The sequence below is a fragment of the Grus americana genome, chromosome 3, assembly GCF_028858705.1.
Source record: "Grus americana isolate bGruAme1 chromosome 3, bGruAme1.mat, whole genome shotgun sequence".
Classification (NCBI taxonomy): domain Eukaryota; kingdom Metazoa; phylum Chordata; class Aves; order Gruiformes; family Gruidae; genus Grus; species Grus americana.
Window position 1 is genome coordinate 64,834,637 of NC_072854.1, and position 17,826 is coordinate 64,852,462.

The following is a 17,826-nucleotide window of genomic DNA, read 5'->3' on the forward strand; positions in this document are numbered from 1 at the left end:
GGACCATAATTAAAACAGACATCCTAGCTCAAAGGTCTCTTCGGTTAGTAAAGCTAACTAAAATTACTGCCTTTCGCTCTGTGCCTCTTCATGAGTCCCTCATCTGTAAACTGGGGATAAAAGTGCACAGCTCTCTTCATGTGGATGAAACAGGCTGTATTAAGGCAGAGCTGTACAAAGGCAATCTCATTTTCAACAAATATCTCATACTAAATATGACTTTAAAAAAGCAGCTCAATTTAAGTCCAATGTAGCATCTATTTTTGTCCCTGGATCTAAACATGAGGCAGACAGCTTGCCTCTACTGCTTTATATTCCTCCCCAAAATTCATTCAGCTTGGATCAAATCCCACTTCCCTTAAATGTATAAATCCACATATCATCTGCAGAACTTGACTATCACAGAGAGTGCTTCTATATCAAAGCTTTAAAATATGTTGTAAAGCCACAGCAATGATGCACTTGTGTAACAACCCAACTGTAACCAATGCTGACTGCAAAGCAAGTTCATGAACTTCAGCTGTGATATATCCAGTGCACTGTTTTGGTCAGACTCCCAGTTTAATGGGTCAGGAATTTCAACAGATGCAGTGCCGTGGCAGCCCAGCTGAAAAAACTTCTGCTCAACAGCTTGATCTAGATGCTTTGGCTAAAACCAGCCTTTGCCAATCCAGCTGCCTTCCCTGTTATTCCCCTCCCTTCCCCCCAAAAATGCAATTTTATATTGCTATTTCTAGATCTTTATTTTTATCAGTATGTACAGAAAAAGACAAGACAAGCCTGGAGACAGAGAACAACCGGTAGCCAAGACACTTCTTCCACAAAGAAGTGCCATATGAAGTGGCAAGTTTTTAACCCACCGGCAAAACTTAATTGTTTACTGCAAGGCCTTCTTGTCTGATGAGTAACAAGAAAGGTCTATCAGACTTTTTAAAGACTTTTATGTGTGCTCCCTTTCTTGAAGAAGCAGCCAAGCCCAGCCACACAGGTAGCTTTTAAGGACAAATACTGTGAGGAGTTTCCCAGAAACAAAGATGTCTTGGGGTCCACAGGATAAAGGTAACCCTACGAGAGGGCTGGTGGACTGTGCGATGGAGAAGTCTGTGGAATGGATACTTCACAGAAACCTTACTGAAAGTGACCAAATGCATTTATGTTAGGTCTATTCCCTCCAACACACAAGTGCTCGCTGTCTCGTTGGGAAGAGTGTCCTGATGTGGTAACTGGACGCACAGCCAGGCTGGGAAACCCACCAGACTGCAAACCCTTCCAGACCGGCTTCTCCAAGCTGCTTCAGGGCTCAGCCATACAGATGCTTGTAGTAGCGCAAGGATGGGGCATGGAAGTGGAACACTCAAGTAGAGCAAGTATGCAGTTAGACTTATTTTCAAGCGTCCAAATCAGATGCAAGTCTTTAAGAAGGATCCAAACTGAAAGGAACTCTGCAATGTGAAAATATCTTTAACAGAGTTAAGTCAATGCAAACATGTTGATCATTCCTTTCTTTCTTTTCTTGAAGCTTTTAAAAACAAGTACATTTAATCCCGCCCTTGATTCCCCAGGTGATCTGCATGATTTAGCCATACAGAAAACCTTTCTAATAGCACCAAAATGCAACAGCCATTACAAATTATATTTGTTAACAACCTGTCACTGGGGAGTGCTCAAAATAATTATCACTGTTTGTCTTGAGTTAATTTAAATTTCTGCAAGTGTGTTATATGCCTACATTTACTGGTGACAAGATGTCTTAAGTTTAACAGTTTATTTGCTTCCTTTTGCATGGTTGATGCTGGCATTAAAATAATTCTCTCCACTTTTTCTCTAGCATTTTTATGGATATTTGTTGTTTCTTAGACAAACGAACACAGCTAATACAAAAATATGACAGGAGTTTTAATTGTTTTTTCTCCTAGGACACTTAATGTTAAACTTAAAGGTATCCAAGATGCTGCAAACAAGCATGTATATTATAACTCCCCAATCTAAGAGAGGAGAAGAAAAGCGAAAAGGGAAACAACTGAAAGTCTGATATTCCTTGTGATGGAAGTTGCTTTACCTAGCACTGAAACAGCTACACCACAGAGAGTAACAGTTCAAATTTCTTCTCTCCACTGAAGGCACAGATCTGAAATGGGGTGAGGTTTGATAATCTTTCAGCTAAATCTTCCTACTGATTCTGACTTGCATGGTAAAGCATTAAGAAAACACATTAATCTGGTTTAAGAAAAAATAGTGTCATTAGTATTATTTTGAAACAAATTTTCATCTTCTTTTAACCCTTTCACTGGAATTACTTTCACTTATCATGCATATCATGCAGTCAATCTACATATAACCACCCTGTATGTTTTTACACTCAGCACTGCACTATAAAACTCAACCTAAAAACAGGGAACCTAAATGCTTCTGAGTAGCTCAATTTTTCAGTATAAGAGCAGCTTTCAAACATGTGCAGTGTAGACTTCTGGTCAAGTTCTACTTAGCTTCATTTGAATACTCGCTTATAAAAATTCCTTATTAGAAAGGGCAGTTGAGTATGGAACTTGGCCAAAATCATCAACAGATGTACTGTGAATTAATTCAGGAACAGTAAAAAAAAGCAGGATACATGGGCAGAACTTCTGGTTCTAACTTGACTATTGAAACTAAAATAATGAGAAATAAGTTGATGATTTTATTTTTATTTTACAGCTCCAAGGTCTTTCCGGAACATATGGTCTACCCCTAGCCTTTAATGGTCTTATACTTCATTAAGGTTTCCAATTGGTTGAGAGCTCACATCTTGCCATCTCTGAACCTGAACCAGGCCTATTGTTAATATGAAGTGGTTCCCCCCCTATTTTGCAGCTCTTTAATGAAACATAAGATTATTTTAAGTCCATAATCTTCTCAGCAGGATTATCGACTAGTAGGGCTGACCCTAATATTGCTCATCTGAACAGTGATCTGGCAGATGCACTGAGAAAACAAAGGCTAAACACATACCTGTCTGGAGGGTCTTGCAGCAAGACATAATAGAGGCTTTATGAGTAACTACTTAAATCCGGTTTTATTTGACAATGCTAACCAGATGTCTTCTGGAAAACAAATCAAGTGTTTCAATCACTGCTGCTTAAATACATTCCTTGAATTTGGCCAACAAAGCTAAACAGAAGCTATAGTCAGCCAAACCCAGCTCTTCTGAAGATGAGATAATAAATGAATCATCGCAGACATTGGAACAACGAGCCCTACATTATGTACATAGCTTGAATCAACACAATTACCCTGGGGGAAAAGAGGCACAAAGCACAGGCAGTTGTGCAGGAAGTCTCCACAGCTATAGTCTAAAAAGGAGTATCAAAGTCAGCACGTGGACTGCTCCCACTATTTACAGGTACCCCTTCCTCAGTATGTATCTGACACCTTGTTACCCGCTGGAAAGGACAGCCAGCCCGGGCAGTAACCAGCAGCGTGTGACATGACATCGCCCCTCACCTGCAACTTGAACTGCGCAGAGGGAGCAGAGCACCCACGAGACCCTTCAGGAGCTGGCCATCTCCTGAGAGCCTGATAGCGCTTCGGGCCAGCTGTGCCAGCACTTTAATGCAGTTATTTTGTCCCTTCCCTTTATGCCTGTTGTCTGCCAGCTCATGGACAAATGACAACACGCAACAGTGGGGCTCATCCTTCTCCTCTATTTTTTTTTTTTTTTAAATCAAAAGTGCTCTACACTGCTAATTGCTGGAACTGGAAGATAACCGGCCCTTGGAAATGAGGCTATATATGCCCTTCTCTGCCTCCCATCACTCCAACTTACATCCACATTTGAGGGAGAATATAGGATAGTTCAAAAAATGCAAAAGCAAAGGAGACTTCAGATACGATAGGAAAATTTTACCTGTTCCTTCACTTCATTGTAGCTTGCGAGATTATCTGAGGCCAGTGCATTCCAGACTACTTTAGGCTTTCCTGTTAGGACACTGGACCAACACCTGTGAACACACTGCTGACACTGCAAACCCGTCCAGAATGAACACAGGCACACTTAGGACACGCTCCAAGCAGTTAAGCAGAGCAACACTATAGCAGTGCTGTGTCTCCTCCCCATCTTCATGCTTCATGCCTTCTTCCTTGTCATTTTTACATTATAGTACAGTTAGCAATATGAGGATTAATCTCAATTTAATTTTCTTATCCAAATATTTGTGTCATTGCTATATACTACTGCTGTTCTATCTGTGCTCCTGGATGAAGACCACTATACTATAGGAACCTCTTCAGATGATGGTCCTTTAAACACAACCGTGTTGCAGAGCAACAAGCCAGATCTGTCAGTGCCCTGTGTCAGGGACAGGGGCTGCTTCACGGCGCTACCTTCTTGACTCTGGCTGAACACCTGCTCAACCTCTTGGCCTCACGGACCAAAAAAGCTGTAGGAAACACTGCAGTATGTGGCACTTGCCCCTTCAGCACAGATAATGATCTGCCTTAAAAACGTTAACTACTGCCACTCTGAACAACATTAAACTCATCGCTCTGCTGCTGTCCACAGCAGACCCAGCCACTCAGTAGACATGGCTTGACTTGTTTAGTCTCATGTGGCCGCTCCTTCAGCCTCGTAGCAGAGCACACAGTGCAAGGGGTTAGGATTGACTGGGGGATCCTGACCCCATGCAGAGCCTCAGCTCTTCCTCCCCACCTGTCTCCTCCATCTCCCATTTTCACAGCTCCCTGGGAAGAAACACTGACATAGAGCACAGAGTCACACAAGGCTTCTCAAGGGTCAATACTGGTTTGTTTCCATCTGAGCATGCGTATGCTGGAAAACAAGGTGACCATGAAAACATGAGGAAGGGGCCACTTAAAACCAGGCCAGTTAGAGCAGCTCAGCCCCAAGGGCAGGGAAGCAGGTGCCTTGGATGGCACATGTTTGACATCCAACGTGTCACCCCACCTGCTCCACCGGGAAGGTGCTGGCTGCTTCCCCAGAGAAAGGGAGAATGTGATCTATCCAGTGCAAACAAAACAATAATGGCCTCTACCGGCCCAACCAAACAACTACATCATTTTGTAAAACTTTAAATCCTATTGCAATGGTACCATGATTATGAAGTGCAACTGAATTTGCTCTTCTGCTCTAGCCACCAGATTAAGCCAAATGAATTTTCATTTAAAACTTAAACATGTTCAAGCCACTGATTTCAGTCAATGACAACTTTAGATTTTAATATAAGTTATATGAAGCCACTTCAGTTCTCGAGAACAGATACACTCTGCATCACAAACCTTCCAGTTGCCAAGTGCTTTATTTTCTAATTCAGATTATTGGGAAATACTGGTTTTTAAAACTTCAGGTGGCATCTGAGCACCTGCATGCCTAAAGAAGGATAAATAGCTTTACCTCCATTATGAACAAATTTGAATGCAAGATCTTACCATTTATACTTGAAAGTAGATTTGTAAAGGAAAAGCACAGCATTTTCCCTTGATTTCAAAAGGATAAAGGTCTAGTTCGTAAGTACAAAAATCTAAAAAATCTCCCCATGCAACATCTACTGTCACATGCTGCATCCACTTCTACAGTGTGATAAGCAGTGGACGTTTCAATATATAACATACAAAGTAAAATCAACTGCACAAAAAAATAAGGAAAAATCTCCTCCTCCAAACACAACGCTGCTTCTTGCAAAGGTATGCAGAGCATGCAGAGATCACCACGCAGAGTACTTGATTTATCTTGACAGGTTAGGTATCATACATTTTCATACCTCTATCCCTAACTCTTTATTCTTAAAACAATTTAAGCATAAGCAGCAACAATAGCTTTTCTGCTCCTTAAGCGGTGCTTGAAGGTTTATTCTAGACAACAGACAGCTTCCTATCTATTTCCTAGGTTTTTTAGCTAGACCCATGCTGTCAAAAATTTGCTGAGCTGTTAAAATTGTACCAGAATAAATAGGTTTGACCTTGCAGTATCTTAAAAGCTAGTCAGAGTTTTATCTAGTTAGTATTAGATGGATGAAAACACCTTGATAGAAAGGAATACCTTGCTTGAATTATTTTGAAAGATTTGATGCACTCTTTACAGTGGTTTAAATGACTGTTGTGCTATGTGTGAATTGTTGTTACCTCAGTTTTGTACTTACTTTTCTCATTCACTGGGGCAGCAATGAATGCAATAAATTAATAGTCTGCCATCAATTTGCTATGAACTAGCAGCTTCAGATCTCATAAGCTGAACAAGAACAGGACTGGAGGACTTTCAGACAGGTGTGTTTTAATGGTCTGAACTATAGCTACTAGTTTAGCCCTCAGGTCCACAGTATCAAGTTAGATGGGACCACCAGAGGTTATCTCTTCCTTCACTACCTCCTCTAAAGGTAGGATCAAATACACAAAAACGATTTGAGTGGTGCTTCTCTCACCTATTCTTAAAAACCTCCAATGATTTCACAGCCCCAAAAATTTATTTAAGTGCTTCAGTATCCTTACTGCGAGGAAGCTTCCCCTCTTATCAAACCTAAATACTTCTCCACTGCGTGCATGTCCACTACTTCATTTCTGGCTTACCACAAAAAAAGTTTTGCTTTTGTTCTATTCCTTTCCAGTTTGTGCAAATGCTTTCCAGAGAACATAGGGGTTCATCACCATGAAGTGTGGTGCACCTTGTCGCCCAGCAGCGTTCACCCCACCACCACCCTGGCAGCACAATAGGTCACATAAACCTGTTCTACTGCCCCATGCTTCACCTCAACCAATGCATTTGAAACAGCAAAAAGATGTCAAAATGCAAGCGTCATCATGAGGCCAAGAAATGTAGAATAAAGTTTCCAGAATAGCCCACTGGTGCTTCTCATGAGGCTACTTTTCCTCAAGGTCTTCCATGCTATAATCACATAGCACTAGGCAGTTTACTCCCTATCCATTAAGAAGTTTTGGAAAAATCTTTTCGAAAGCAGCAGGTGGAAAAGTAGTTCAGCAACTGTCACAATCACGTCACGATTTCTACAGCACTTCTACACTGAATGAAACTCAGCTCTTGCTACACAACTTTTAACCCAATCCGCCCAATGTGATTGGAAGCACCATCATCTTCCTGATTTCACAGTGATGGCTGAAGCAGCAGCAGGGTAAAACTGATAAAACTTTAGTCAGTGCCTCTCTTACTACTCAGAGCCCCTACAGGCAGAAATGGAATTACTAAAAATGATGTCAAATTCATGCCATAGCTACTCAGGACAGCTACAGGCCACAGCAAGGCGTTATTCTAAAACTGCTCTTAGGGAATAAACACAGCCTAGGGAAAGAGTTTGAGGTAAAATCAAGAAACAAACAGCAGAGTTCTGTTGACTATGTCAGCAGCCTGCGCTCTGGTGAAAGCATCACTGTTTCTTCTCTCTCTCTCAGTTACTACCCCAAAAGCATGAAACTGAAATTCACTTCATTACCAAGGAGTCCCACATCATGTGCACAAGCCAGTTTAACACAAATGGCTAACTGGTAAGTTGCAGTAGTACTTTTGGTTTATAAAGAGAAGCAGCTCTAGAGAAAAATCCCAGCAGACCGAAATAACTTCAGATGTGTAAGCTGGGGAAAGCAGCATATATTACTTAATTTCACACAGATATATCAGATATAAATTTATGGACATAGAAGATGAAACTGCAGTAGATACATTTCTGACAAAACACAAGAAAATCAGAGCAGCATTTTAGCCTGTGCAGTTTTCTTTGACAACAGTCCCAAACAGAGAACAGAAAAATACAAGAATGAGTAGTTACAGTTTATGAAAAGCTAACCACAAGCAGTATTCTTTTTAATCTAAAGCAGGCAAATATTTTTATTTTGTGAAGAACTGGTAAGTGTGCCTGCAAGGGAACAGTAAACATTTCAAGGCTAAAGGGCTGCACAAATGCATTAATCCAATAATAAGTACAGAGGACACCCAGGCTATCTGCTGAGCCATGTGTGAGCTAATAACACCGGCTGTCAAGACTCCCCTATTAAATGATAACAAAAGGCACCTAGTAAGAGAAGGTGAAAATCTATTAACTAGAGAAACAGGAAGAGAAATAAAATACGGCAGCCACACACTTCTCTATTCAGACATAGAAAATGAAGCCTTCTGCACGTTTAAAAAGCAGAAATGTCATGTTAAACAAACAAAAATTACAGTGTTCTTTTTAATCAGGTTAGGTCTGCAAGGTATCAAGTACCTGCAGTTCCTGCTGAAACAAAAAGGGACTTGAAGTGAGTCGTAACTCCCTTTGTTAAATAGCCAATGTAAAGAACAATCTAGGTTAACCATTTCCAGAACACGGACATTAAGCTGTAATTGTAAACTTTACTTCTGGCCCCGGGACAGATGTTCTGCAGCACTCTCCGGCGGCTGCCTGCCTCTGTCCTCATGGCTGCACTAACACAACCCAACGCCTCCCATGCCAGATGGTAGGGGTACACCCCCAATGAAGGTATTAAGGATAAAAATTGATCCTTAAAATAAAAAAAAACACCACTGCATCCTTCTGCAAGAAAGCGCTTTCACTACTGGGAGAGTCCTGTTCCCATTTTCCCTTCTCTGCCCTCAATGCCTTTTCCGACTTCTCACAAACAGCCACATCCCTGGAAACGACACTGTAAAACAACAAAAGAAATCACCAAATGAAACACCTCCTATGTGTTTCTTACACTAAAGTATAAATGGAGTAACTCAGGACTTACTGAAATTGAAGGTACCATTTTAGAAACACTTCAAAGGCTAAATGGAAATAGCCAAAAGACACCAGGCTTTCCCCTTTTCCATTCTACAGTGCTCTGCCAGGTAACACATTTCCTTGCTTCCTGATAGCAAAAGCATTTTCCCCCATCTCTACATTTGAATGGGTAAACCCCACTCAATGTTCCCGATGTGCTGCAGGCACAAGAACAAATAAGTTTCTTCCAAAGCCTGCAATTTGGATACATTTGCAAAGACTGTGGCAAGAACTACTGTTCCTTTAGGACACATCAGTGTCAGCAGCAGCATCTTACCTCTCAGTACTGACTTGAGGTTCAGCTTCGCTTGTCGGTGCAGGTCCTCCACACAAGGTGGTCTTGAGGAGGGCAGGAACACATTTTCCTGCTGGTGCCACGGAGCAGTGTAGTGCACGGTCCATCTACTCTCTTCATCTAAGTTGGAAACAGCTGCAGAGAGAGACAATAATAAGAAAATTAAATGCATAAACCCCCACACGTAAGTTTGTCACACGTCATCTTAAAACAAAAAAAGATCGTTTGCCACTGTATTCCCATCAAAACGCTCTCTAGAACCTCACTTCCACGACGCTCATCTCATTTCTGAGTTTAAATTTATTCTCCTGCGTTATGTAGGAAACATCTTTCTCTCCTCCCATGTTTATACCTGCTGTTGTATTTACTGTGAACTTGCAACTCTGTTTCCCCCCCTCTAGCTCCCAGTCTCCACAAACAAGGTAAGTTTCCCCATCCCCAGATCCCTCCAGGTGCAGCGCGTTGCAGGATGAGCTTCCTCTTGCTCAAGGGTGACCCTGGGAATATGACAGTTGCCATGAGAGATTACGACAGGTTCATTTGTATCGGGAAATAACCTTCTCTGACCTCATGCCTGCTCAAACCAGAACAAAAATACCAGCGAGGCCAACAAATTAGCTACTTTCCATTGCCATGAGCAGAAAGCAGATTTGGACAACAGCAACTCCCTAGGCAAATACTGTTCAGAGGACAACAGCACTGAAGAGGGATTGCTCTGGCTACCTCCTCTCAGCCACGTGAAAATAAAATACTGACATTGCTCAAGTTCAAAGTTCCCTACAGACAGTCTAGTAATGAATCAGCCAAAGCACATAATGCTAAGATCTGTTTATCATTTATGTTTCCCGAGAGACAGCCATTACCTTTTGTTTAAAGTTTATCATCAATAAAAACTTCTACAGTTGAACGGCCTTATCCCTCCACCCTGTAATAACAGGAAAAGGGCAGCTGGGGGTCAGATTTTATGATCCCCCAGGCACCCTTCGGCCTTCAGCCAGCATGCTGCACATCCTTGCTTTTAGCTCTCCAAAGCAGAAAAAGCCACTGGAGCCATGCTGCCTCCCACGCACCTGCCTCGCTACCAGCTCCGCATCTCCCCTTCGCTCCCCTTGCTGCCCGGGCACCGCTCCCGCAGCATTGCTTTGGCAAGTTTGTCCAATGCCTGTGTGGTAGCAGAGGAAGTGTGCAAACTGAGAAGCAAAACGAAGGCAAAGGCCTCCTGTCATCTGAAAAATGACTCTTTCCCTAACACCATTGTGCATCTGCCAGGATCATTTCAGATAGAAATAATCTGTACTTATTAAAGAAAATAAGCTACGCCTTTTGCTTCAAAACCTATCTATAGCCTAATGCTCAATGCCTGTTCTGTCCTGAAAGGACTTGGGGCAGGGGGAGGTTCTTAACTGCCTTTCCTCACTTTTTTTAAATTAGTATCAGACCTCGAAAAAGGTTTTTGAATACTTTCGATTGGTCTCTTCATTTCTGAGATGGCTTGGTCCTGCATCCCCTCCCCTCCCGCAGACATACTGGCTGCAACAAGGGAGATGATACACCGTCAGTCTGTGCCAGCTTTTCCCGTCCTTGCTAATTAGAGGTCAAATGTAAATCACAACAAAATGACAAGTCACCGCCTACCTGGTTACAGCATCAATCATCCCGATATTAGCAAAAAAGCGATAGGCATAGTCAATGACCTGCTTGAAAAGCACCCCTTGCCATTCCCTGGGTGAGCGGGTGGGTGGGAAGGGGAGTAAGGCTGGGGGAGGAAGAGGAGGAGGGAAACACCAGCCTCCAGCCCACTGGCTGCAGTCCAGCCACACCAAAATCAGAGTTTACTGTTCACCAGAGCAATGGTCATCAAAACTAGTTGACAGAAGTGCTGCATTTATTTGCAAACTAGTCTCTCTTGCACAATTTGTCCGTCTTCATGAATTAAATGGAGAAGCGTGACTTTAAAAGCCATACTGAAACTAGAGCATCTTTAAAAAACACAAGCTGTCTCAGAACGAGCCTTATAGCTACAAGCCCATGGGTACACATGCTCTCAGCAGCGGCACAGGCAGAGGTAGATGTCGGACAGACGCTGGGAGGATGCCCCAGCACACAGCGAGACACCTGTGCCGGGACTCAGCCTTGTCACAGACCTGCTTCACATGGAGAAGTCTGGCTCCTCCAAAACCACCACGACAAAGGACTTCAAAAGCAACACGGTATCCCAAAATATTACCAAATATTCAATGGAGACGAGAGTGAGATAAACTTAAAAAGAGGCGTCAGGAAAGCAGGAGCAAAACTGAGGGGAATTGCACCTTCCCGCAGGACTCGGCTGCCTCCCCAAAGGACAGCGAACATGCACAACTACTTACTCTTTCTCTTGAAAAGTTTCATGAGAGATTTAAGCTTTGTGTTGATGAAAACCACCATTTTCAAGGTGCTGAACTGCGATCCTGGAGTTTAAATCCCATAAAAAGGAGGAGCTGCAGGAAGGTGACTGTTTTCCAGAGCGAGCCTGTCCAAACTACGTACACCAAATTTCTCTTCTCCGGGCTTCTCCCCTCCACCTTTCTTCCCTGAAACCACAACTTGAAATCTGCCTAGATCTTCCTGATGCACGAAATAATTTACAGTTCTTTAGCCTCAACTTCTCCTCCTCACATGTAATCTTGTGGGCTCAAAACAGTCAGCTTCAACACGCAAAACAGGAGGAGGAGGGGGAAAAAAAAGTTAATTGTTATTCACGTTTGCACAGGACCGAAAATCAGCTTCCTTGCTGCCCGTGCATTTACTACTCAGTTCTTCTCATCCTTTCCTCCGCTCTCCAAGTTCGGCTACTCCAGAAAGACCGAGTTTGCAGGTGATTTCTCTCCTTCCCGTCGCGCCAGCCGGCTCTGCGGAGCGGAGCAGAGGGCGATGCCGGCACCTTCCCCCGCGCCCTTTGCACCTCCCCGGTGCCCGCCGGCGGGCGGGAGGTGGGCAGTGCCCCGCCGGCCCCCGCGCCCCGCCGCCCCCGTCCCCAGCCGCTGCCCGGCAGCCTCCTTCCAGTTGCAAATGAGAGTTGCATTTTCGTGCAAATCAGGATGCCCTGCTTTCCCACCGCTCCCAGCCTTCCCCCTTTCTCTCCCCCCCCCCCCCCTTTTTTTACCCTCTCGCTCCCACTTTAATAAAGACCCAAGAGCTGCGTTTTAGTTGGCTGCAACGTGCAGTCTCGCTCTGCGTTGCCTACCCTTCCAGAGCCACTGCTCCCCCCGTAGTCATTGCCATTGCCTGGGACATCAGCCCACTAATTTTACATATTGAATTTCATTCAGTAATACTCCTAATTTATTCTTATTAGCGTCATCTCAGACCAGATACATGGAAAAAAAAATCGAGTTATTTCTGGCTAATAGAGAACCTGTTATTCATCAAATGAAACTTGTGCACAGAGCTGAAATAGCCCAGCTTTTTGAGATGCTCATTATATCCTCATGCCTTAAAAAAAATACATCTGTACAGAGGTCCAGAGCCATCATTCCTAGGAATGAACTGCAATTTTGCAGAAGTTAAAGAGAAAACGCTAAGCACCAAATCAATGTGCTCAGCAGGGCATGCCCTTCGCACAATGTTCGGGCTCAAGAAGCAAGCCCTCCCTCACAAAGCAAGCTTAGGAAACCCCCTCTGGTTAACAATGAAAAGGATTTTTTCCTCAGGAAAAAGAAAAATGCCAGCAGCAGGGGGCTCAGACTGACCCCAAAGCTGCAGCAGGATCCGGCCTCTGGAGCACAGCATGTAAAAAGCAGATGCTCCACAGGAACTTCGCTCCAAGTTTCACCAAACGGCTGAGACTCAGCACTGCGCAGAACAGACCGTAAACAAAGTGCCTCCATCGTTGTCTGAACACGCAATTATCAGCATTTTATCAGTATTTTCCAAACCCAGAGATTTTGCAATTACAATACAGGTTTGACACCAAAACCGCCATCGGCAGCAGGTCTCTCCAGCAGCTGCTGATCCAAGAGCCATTTTGACTGGCTCACCTCTGCCAAAGGGCCAAACGGTGGGGAAGGCACCTCTGCTTTTGCATTTTGCATCACACACAAAAAATGACCCTGGCATCAAACCCTGGTAACAAGATAACTATTTAGTGTTGTTTTTTAAAAAAAATCACATACACAATAATACCCCCATTAGGAATTTGCCATGAGCCATACATCCTTAAAACAACTTTAAATGCACGCTTGCTGGACACAGTCTGGAGGCAAGTGCAGAATGACTCCACTTCTAACTCCAGCAGCGTTGCCACCCGAGAGCAAACCCAGAAGGTGGTAACTCCTTTTATAATGTGGTGGTCATCTTTTATAGGATGTAGGAGGTGCCTCTGTAAGCGGGAAGGGGAGCTACCATGCATTTGCACAGGGAAAGGTGAGTTTCAAGCCAGCGTGTGAGGGAGACTGGGCTACTGGAAGTGGGAAGGATTCTTACCGAGGCCTTTATGGCACCTCACAGAGGCCTGCAAGCCCTGGGAAGCAAGACTTTGTTCCCTTTTCGTAGTCAAGCCCCTGTGTATCAACGTGATCCTGGGTACTTTGGACGGCTCAGGGAACCAACCCTTCCCCATTTCGCCGTGGGCTGCAACGTGTGCCCAGTCCAGTGTTGCTCTTTGTTACTGGATCCTCAACTTACCCCGAAGCATTTCTCCCCTCCCGCCCAAGAAGCAGCACTTGATCACTGTGCTCAAGCGCTATCTCCAGTATGGAGGCAGCTATTCAAACCCAGTAACAAACAACGCAGAAGATGATGCCTGCCTTTCATCCTCATCCCCCTTGCTTCCACCTTCCCTCAGGTCATGCTGATAAAGAGGTCAAACATCAAAAATAGCTATCATGAGGGGATACCCCAAAGGAAAAACAAGTTGGCTACTTGTGTCTGCATCTCTCAGCCTCTTCTCTAGGTCAACAACGACCAAAAACTCTTGCCCCACTTGAGACAAACCCATTCACTTCCATGAAATTCAGCACGCTGTCTCAATCCAGCTTTTCAAAAATGCTTTTCCTGTCACAAGAAACTGCCACTGCAACTGGCCTCTAATAGCAGTTCTTTTAGAGCTGCAAGCATGAAATAAGTGTGCTTCTCTGCAGCCTGCGTCACTACATTGAGAAGAGAAGGAAAAGATGGGGCAGTTTGAGAAAATGTATATTGTAGTCACTACCAAACAGATAAAGGATTTTAGCCTCCAACGTTGCCAATCCAGCAGACAAAACCACAAAAACACCCACCAAAAAAAGACAAACGACAAAAAAAAAAAGAAAAAAATAGAAAAAATTTAAAAGTTTGTTAAAGCTGGGCAAACCCAGCATGACCAGTAAGTGTGCACACACTGTGACATCAGTGCTTTAAAAGCAAATGACTCAGAGACAGGTAGCAGACTGGGGAGACCTTGTTCTGCGGCACACCTCCTACTTCACCTTGGGCAAGTTAATATTAACCCACCGTCTCAGTTCCCACATCCTTATAAGCAGGGATCACATTCACTTGCCACTGCACAAGGATACTATCACAAGGAATATAGAAATACAGAGATGATCTTCAGCGAATGCTAATTCTCACTTTATACCGGATGGGACTGTTAACTTAGGTTACAAAGTTTGGCCCAGAAGAAATTCCTTCCTAACTAACAAGTCAGAGAAAGACTCAAAGAAAATCAGAGGCACAAGATGCAGTGCTAAACAACACGCTCAAAATCATGAATGTGTAATACACTCATTAGCAAAACTGTGTCTTTTTTTAGTTCACGTTATAATAATTTTTAGTCCCTGACTGGCTAAACTGATTTCTAGTAGAGGCCATGTACACCCAGACGAGAAGTGAACACGAGTGGCTGCTTGTGGATGGCGTGCCTGAAGCGCCGCAGCCATTCCTTCACTCCCCTCTTTAGAGGGGCTTTCCAGCTGACCTGCTCTGCGACAGCCATCTGGGACACCCACCCCTCCACATTCACAGCAATGTCAAACATCGGCGCCTGTGAAACAATCTGGAAATACTTGGCTTCCATGGAAATATTTCAAGCCAGCCCCTGGGGGAGGGGGGCTCTCCTGTCCAGCCCCCATTCACAACCCAATAACCTGAACCTTGCACTGGTGCACCCAATCCATTGAAGAAGGCAAATATAAAAAGGCAAATGTTGAAAAGGGACGTACTTCAGTTGTTTGTAACCACAGCCGGAGCAGCTGCCCACCGGCAGCCCCCGCAGCAGCTGTCCATCAGGGACACTAAGGAATCGGTGAGAATCAACTGTTCTCCTTCCTACTGCCGCTCATCAGCCTATGCACACGTGCAGTACGAAATTTAGGAAGTACTGAGTTAAAAAACCCACAAGGATAGTTAAAGCAACCCATTCCTGCTCCCTCCCACAAATGAAGACAAATTATACCACTTATTTTCATGAAGGAGAGGTAAACTCAACACACATATCAAGTTCATTAAAGGAACGATGCATCCAATTACTAACACGTCTCATCATCTCAAAACCTAAACTTTAAGTTGTATGCTGTAGCAACTTTATTCGGACACTGGAAAAATCCTCCATTAAAGAACTGTATAGTGTTGATGACGTTTTAAGAGGAAAGAAAAAGTAAAACCATACAACTGAGCTGGGAACTGTACCACGAGAGCTCTTCCAGTGGGAGTCTGTTCAATAAGCAAAAGGGAAAGTAGAAATGTTGGCAAGCAGATGTACTCAAAACAATTAAATCGATGCCTCAGCTTTTTACAGACACATCGGTCACTCGCTCGAAATAAGTTTCCACTGTGCCACCCTCCAGCATCATGGGGACGTGGGGGGAAGAAGCTGTTGGAGGGCAGTTGTTTACAGCACGTCTGCAAGGATGGGTCCACGTAGGACGGGATTGCTCCCTGCCACCTCACCCCCTCTGTGCAGCTGCGGTGTCTGGAGGGGAGCAGCCACAGGACTGACCCCCCGAGCACCCCTCCCCAGGCTGTGCGGAGGCACCCGTGCCTGCGGGGCGAGCCTGAACCCGGGGAGGGTTATAAACCCCTTCCTGCAGGCCACAAGGCTCCTGCCTGGCTCAGACCAACACCGCCCGGCCTTGAGAGCTCCCCTTTTACTTCTGTCACTAAGAAACATCAAGCACCTGAGATAAGAAATGCCAAATGTCTCAAGTGTTTTCAAAACTTGCGCCCAAGTTTTATGCCTGTTCTGGCCACCTTCGCCCATGCCATCAAGCACTTGCTGGTGCTTAAAGGGAGTTGAAGCCACCCCCGCAGACCACAGGAGTCAATAATTTATGGTCAGAAGGGGTTTCTTGCTCCCTCCTTCCAGAGCCCATCCCGACAGGCCCTCTCTGGGCATCTTTCAGGAGAACAAAAGTGCTCCCTCCACAAAGGCAGTCCCAGGCGGCACTGCATTCAGCTGCCCTCCTGTCTCCAGCTCAGCTCGCTCACAATGGCCTCTTTCAAGGCAACCTCAGCCTTGGTGAAGCGCGATACTTCCCTGGCTACTGAGAAATTACAATTCATTAAACCTGCGATCAGGAGGAAGAGGAGGAGGAGAATGCTCGGGGGAGAGGGAACAAAGGAGAAAAAGTATTTCATCCCAAAGCTACCACAACAAAAAGCCAAGAAGGACCCGTGCCCCAGCGAACGGGCAGGGGAGTCGGGCGCTGAGCCTGTCTCAGCGCAGGCAATTAGGCAGCAGGTATTGCTTTAAAGAGGGTACCCCGGCAGCGCCCTCCTTTATTCCTCCTCGCAAGGGATTATGGCTGCAGGCTCCGGGAAAGGGGCTGCTCGGGGAGGGGCAGGGGGAAGAGGGAGGAAGATGAGAAGGAGAAGCAGCACAACCTAAGCCAGAGAGGGCAGAAAAGCAGCAGACTGATTGATCTGATGATCCTATTTAGGTCACAGCACAATAAAGCTAATTCATTCCTTTGACAATTCAAAACATCTTTCTACAGGATCCTCTATCATGCAAACACATCACCAGAGAGAAAAGGGAGCGTTTGGGCAGGGCTGCCGGCAGACAAAGCAGCAGTTTCTTCTGGTTAGAGCATCTCCCCACACACTGTAAGTGCAGGCAGGCGAACAGAAAGCATTTAGTGAATGTGCAGGCGAACAGAAAACATTTGGTGAATGTGCAAGTTTGTTTCATGGTTTTGTTTTAAATTGCCGGGCACAATCCTTTTTCCTTTGGCCGTTCCTGAACCCCAGCTAGGGCAACATCAGCTCCCAGAAGGGTACTTTTCTCTCTCCTTGGGAAGATCCTTTTAAAATTCCACCAGGAAATATTCTCATTTTAAACTTCAAATCCACCTTAATGCTCCCATGCTACAGCTTATCCTGAAGAACCGATCAAAAATGGCTACAGCAAATAAGTTAGTCTTTGCAAAATCTTGACTCTTATTTGCCCTGATAATGCATCATAGAGAAGATGCTTCTCTTCTGAATTAGTGATGGAAAAAATACCAGGCAGACATGTTTGCCTAAGTCTTCTCGTTGAACTCGGAGAAAACCCAACAAAATCAGACTGCAAGAATGCCATTTCTGAACTTTGGTCCCACACTGTCCCCCTGTTCAGCCTGTAATTCCATCATTGGCAGCTGTGCACTTGTGGATCCACACTAATATCCAACAGACATCTTCAGCTAATCTCAGCCTGCATTCTCCTTACGGGTGTCCCAAAGGGGACATGCTCCCCACTCATTTCACTTATTTGAAGGTCGTAGAAAGAATTCTTGTAGCGTATCTCCCTCTCCCCACCCAACATTGTTCTTTGGGATACTTTTATTTGTATATGGATTA

At 44.5% G+C, this 17,826-nt stretch overlaps 1 protein-coding gene across 15 annotated transcripts in view; it reads right to left on the bottom strand.

Moving 5' to 3' along the window:
- NHSL1 (NHS like 1) overlaps nt 1-17,826 on the bottom strand; it is a 185,025-nt gene that overhangs the window by 41,552 nt on the left and 125,647 nt on the right. For 14 of the 15 annotated variants that reach the window (XM_054821329.1, XM_054821342.1, XM_054821330.1 and 11 more), the window contains one exon: nt 9,016-9,168. In XM_054821329.1, coding sequence (XP_054677304.1) covers nt 9,016-9,168 — 153 coding nt within the window. Of the gene's footprint in view, nt 1-9,015; nt 9,169-11,399; nt 11,839-17,826 lie in introns of those variants that run through there. The other variant, XM_054821336.1, reaches the window with a different exon arrangement.